At 40.7% G+C, this 5,199-nt stretch overlaps 1 protein-coding gene across 1 annotated transcript in view; it reads right to left on the reverse strand.

Annotated features, from left to right (window-relative positions):
• The window catches only part of LOC107710895 (mRNA export factor-like), a 28,286-nt gene extending 23,357 nt beyond the window's left edge, over window positions 1-4,929 (reverse strand). The window contains exons 1-4 of the mRNA XM_016515763.1: window positions 4,824-4,929; window positions 4,619-4,705; window positions 4,330-4,401; window positions 3,699-3,806 (exon numbers count right to left, since the gene is read on the reverse strand). Coding sequence (XP_016371249.1) covers window positions 3,699-3,806; window positions 4,330-4,401; window positions 4,619-4,705; window positions 4,824-4,865 — 309 coding nt within the window. The 5' untranslated portion in view covers window positions 4,866-4,929. The remainder of the gene's footprint in view (window positions 1-3,698; window positions 3,807-4,329; window positions 4,402-4,618; window positions 4,706-4,823) is intronic.
• Between the last annotated feature and the right edge of the window lie 270 nt (window positions 4,930-5,199).

The following is a 5,199-nucleotide window of genomic DNA, read 5'->3' on the forward strand; positions in this document are numbered from 1 at the left end:
GATCACAAATTAATCGGCGATTCGGCGCAGCGCAGACATGATTAAATACGTGTGACCTTTTTCTATGTGAAAAAAAATCATAAATTCCAGTTTATGCTGTTTGATTATGGCTTCGAATGTTGTAGTTGGAAGCTGGAAGCTGTTAGCCCCGGCTGGCCCGTGCGCGCTGTTGAAATGCGGCTAATAATTTCTGACTGGCACATAACTGAACAAATGTAAACGGGTTAAGGCGGGGCCCCTGGGCTGCAGCCCATTCAAGCCTAATGGTAAGTCCGGCCATGCCAGTAGCCCTCTGGCGTGTCCGCATGATCTTTAGCAAACTGCAGACTGGCAGCAATGTTCTTTTTGGATGCACCATGCACACCGTGGTTGTTCAGTGTTCTCCTGATGGTGGACTCATGAACATTAGCCAATGTAAGAAAGGCCATTAGTTGCTTAGAAGTTACCCTGGGTTCCTTTGCAACCTTGCAGACTATTTCACGTCTTGCTTTTGGAGTGAACTTTGTTGGTCAGTTACTCATGGGGAGGGTAACAGTGGTCTTGAATTTCCTCCATTTGTACACAATCTGTCTGACTGTGGATTTGTGGAGTCAAAACTCTTTAAAGATGTTTTTGTAACCTTTTCTAGCCTGATAAGCAACAGCAACTCTTTTTCTGAGGTCCTCAGAGATCTCATTTGTTCATGCCACGATACACTTCCACAAACATGACCAAAAGATATGTAATATTGTATCATTTTCCTGAATAAATAAATGACAAAGAACATATTTTTGTCTCACTTGTTTGATTGGGTTCTCGGTCTACTTTCAGGACTTGTGCGAAAGTCTGATTATGTTTTGGGTCATATTTATGCAGAAATATAGAAAATTCTAAAGGGTTCACAAACTTTCAAGCAGCACTATATAAGATATACTCCATGTATATAGCCAGCAGCCATATCACCCTGTAGCCCAACACTGGTTGCCCACTGAAGCTAAGCAGGGCTGAGCCTGGTCAGTACCTGGATGGGAAACCTCCTGAGAAAACTAGGTTGCTGCTGGAAGAGGTGCTAGTGAAGCCAGCAGGGGGTGCTCACCCTGCAGTCTGTGTGGGTCCTAATGCCCCAGTATAGTGATGGGGACACTATACTGTAAAAAGCACCGTCCTTCGGATGGGACGTTAAATCGAGGTCCTGACTCTGTGGTCATTAAAAATCCCAGGATGTCCTTCGAAAAAGAGTAGGGGTATAACCCCAGCATCGTGGCCAAATTTGCTCATTGGCCTCTGACCATCAAGGCCTCCTAATCATCCCCATACACTGATTGGCTTCATCACTCTGTCTCCTCTCCACCAATAAGCTAATGTGTGGTGGGCGTTCTGGCGCAATATGGCTGCCGTCGCATCATCCACGTGGATGCTGCACACTGGTGGTGGTTGAGGAGATTCTCCCCCTTTCATGTAAAGCGCTTTGAGTACCCAGAAAAGCGCTATATAAACGTAATGAATTATTATTTTTATTATTATTATTATTATATATCTGCACATGCTGTATAAAGACATTGGTAGAATATGTGACTACTGCTGTAAAAGTATTGTATTTTATATATACAATATGCAGAATAATTGCAACAAAGGGAAAAAGGAGATATGGTTAAGCTCTTAGTGTCAGAACGCCAGTCTGTCAGTCAAATCCGAAGCAGCTAGACCCAATTCGTAGCCAATTCATAGTCTGACAGCAGATAAAAGTAAACGATAAACGAATGAGTGAATGTTACAAAAGTGTGCATCAAATACACTAAACACGGAAGCGCAAACGTGTGTGATGTCGGCGCCAATAGCCTCGTGGTTAGTGCGCCGATATAGAGTGAGAGCGACACGCGTCAATCTGAAAACCACGCCCACCGGGGGGAAAACAATCCAACCCTCTCCACTGACTTTGTATTACAGGAAGCTGCCTCCTTGTCATTTCTGACTTACAACAAAAAACAGAACAATGCCTGAAAGCTGCTGTGTGACAAGGTGTAAAGCAAACAAGCTAAAAAACCCAGAACTACATTTTTATAAGCCATCGATTGACCCGAGTTCGATTCCTGTCTCGAGGTCCTTTGCCGATCCCGCTCCCCTCTCTCTGCCCAATGCTTTCCTGTAAGCTCTCTATTGTCCTATCCACTAAAGGCATAAAAAAGCTCAAAAATATAACAAAAAAAAATAAAAATAATAATGTGTGTGATGCGCTAGAACAAACCTCACTGGTTCTCGCATGTCACGCATGCACATTTCTTCTTTTGGTTTTAAATGTGCAGTAAGCAATTTTTTAAAAACGCTGCGCTTTATTTTTCATGAAGCATTATTTTGTTGCGCGTCTGCTATGATAAACAGACATCCACTCTTGCATTCCGTGTGTAACACAGGCAAGCTTGTGAGATTTGTGCAGGTAAACCCCTGATCTCAAGATGTGTGCTGACGACTTTTAGAGAATGTGGTTCTTAGTGTCATTATTAGTGCATTCACCTCGCATACCGACATTCAGGGTTCAAGACTGACTCGGAGCAGGGCAGTTAGGACTGTTTTTTGGAGGAAACAATGCCCTGCAGCATTTTTGAAAAATCGCTTATTGCACCTTTAATGGCAGCTGAACAGGCAAATTCGTCTTTTTCTTTTAAAGGGGTCATATGATGCGATTTCAATTTTTCCTTTCTCTTTGGAGTGTTTTTTTTTGGTCTTCCAAAAGTGGACGAAACCCGTTTCGTCATGCCTGGAGCCGATCCGTGCTGGTCGCTGAGGGAATACATCAACTTAGTGCTGTGGATCGCCGGATCGGCTTTCACCGTGGACGCGCATTGGATAGCTGGCCAATCACAGCACACCTCGCTTTTTCAGACCGATGAGCTTTGTAAAAATCGACGCGTTTCAAGAAGGCGGGGCATAGAGGAGAAACAATAATGTACAGTATGTGTAAAATAATGTGTTTTTTTAACTTTAAACCGCATAAACACATTTCATTACACCAAATACACAAAATAATGTTCTTTTTAGCAGCATCATATGACCCTTTTAATGGCAGTTGGCAAATCTATTGGAAGGTGAATACCGCCACCTACTGCACGTCACCGGCATGACGGCTGACATTAAATAAGGATCGGGCTTAGGGAGCCGATACCTATCAGTTGAGATCGGCTCGGGACATCACTAGTATTAGTAGATGCTGGAATTGAGAAACTACGATTAATGAAAGCTTTAGAAGTGTTTTTCCAATATTAGTTTATGTTAACTAATGTAGTTAACTAATGTTAACACCTTGTTGAAACTTACTGTAAAGTGTTACCACATAAACATTGTGACAGTACACAATTAAATAAAAAAAACATCATTCTAATTTGTATGCTACATTAAAGGGTTAGTTCACCCAAAAATGAAAATTAGCCCACAAAGTCATCCGCCCGGAACAGCTTGAAAGATCAAAGACAATTTTTAATATAACTCCGACTGGATTCGTCTGAAAGAAGAAAGTCATATACATCTAGGATGACTTGAGGGTGAGTAATTTGTGGGCTAATTTTCATTTTTGGGTGAACTAACCCTTTAATAATACCATATTTTATATAAAATGCTAATTCAAAGCCAATATTTATTATCCCCCTAAGCCAATTTATTGTTTGATTAAGTCTTTAAATTGCCATTTAATTACTTCAAAAATTGAGTATTTGACCAACACTGACCTGATGCTTCAGAGGTGACTCTATACGTCGAAACTCTGAAGGCTGATTTTCCAACTGGTAAACAATAAGACCACGTTCTGCAGTGGCTACAACGGCCATAGGATATACCTATAAAAGAACAAGATGATATCCATAAAATGCTTTCAGAATACAAGTTGTACTATAGGGCTGCACGATAAATCGCGTGCAATTGTCATGCGCATCTCGTCAGTAAAGCCGGTTCTGTGATTAGTAGTAAATCTCCATTACGTGCGTTCAGATGGAGCGGCATTTACTACACAGAGTAGGTCACTGACAAGCTGGTTTTATTGCATAGCTTGTCAGTGATCTACGGCTCTGTGTGGTAAATGCCGCTCCATCTGAACGCATGTGATGGAGATTTACTACTAATCACAGAACCGGCTTTACTGACGAGATGCGCATGACAATTGCATGCGATTTATCGTGCAGCCCTATTGTACTACACTAAGAAAATGTTAGAGCTCAGATGTTCACTTTGCTAATGTGCACACACACACACACACACACAATCAAAACCAGCGATCAACTACACTGCAAGAGTGAGACATAGAAGAGCTGCCCAAACTGATACTACAACAAATTCAGCTTAATTCAAATCACACTCCTTTACCACATCTGCACAGTAACACCTCTCTGGCATCTGCAGGGACATCATGGGGTTTGGGGAACGTGTATCCCAAAACTGTCAAAAATGATAGGCAGAGAAACAGTTGTTAACCTATTCAAGGCTGCAATATTTGGTTAAATTAATATTTTGTAATTATTTTATCAAATACTGCACAATGAACTGTGACATAATAAATATTTAACATTAATAAACATTAATACTAGGCCATATCAGGATTTAGATTTTAGTTCCACTGTGCTGCCCTAAGTGTGGTAAAGATGGGTTCCAGTACCTTCAGTGTTTTGTCCCAGCTGCCAGTCATAACACAGCTGTAGTTTGGTGCTTTAATCCAGTGAATTGTCCTGATTGGGCCTTCATGCTGGTCAAAGGAAAAGATTGTAGGACCTGTTAATCATACTGTAAACCAACACAACTGAAATGCATATACTAAAAGTAGGAGCATAAGAATATATTAGGAACACAAATTAACCGCTTACTTGTGCTATCTGAATGGTCTGATTGCTGTTCAGATCCCACATCTTGGCAGTTTTGTCACAGGAGGCTGTAAAGACTTTACTGCCATCCTGTTAACAAAACAAGCAAAATCAGGTAAGAAGATGCCTCATGTCAGGAAGTAGTAGTCATTCAAGAAGAATACAGGACAAGAGATATTTGGTTCTAAAAAGAAAAAAAGAAAGAAATATATATATATTTGATTAGGGGTGGGCGATATGGCAAAAATACCATATCACAATTTTTTTTTTAAGAAATATCACGATTTTAATCACGATTCTTTGACATTTTTTACTATTTTGTCTGAGCAGTACAGCCAAACTAATTTCCCCATTATAAAGACAAAACCTTTCAAGGTAA

This window comes from Sinocyclocheilus rhinocerous, unplaced genomic scaffold (genome assembly GCF_001515625.1).
Source record: "Sinocyclocheilus rhinocerous isolate Xijiao unplaced genomic scaffold, SAMN03320098_v1.1 scaffold4252, whole genome shotgun sequence".
Classification (NCBI taxonomy): domain Eukaryota; kingdom Metazoa; phylum Chordata; class Actinopteri; order Cypriniformes; family Cyprinidae; genus Sinocyclocheilus; species Sinocyclocheilus rhinocerous.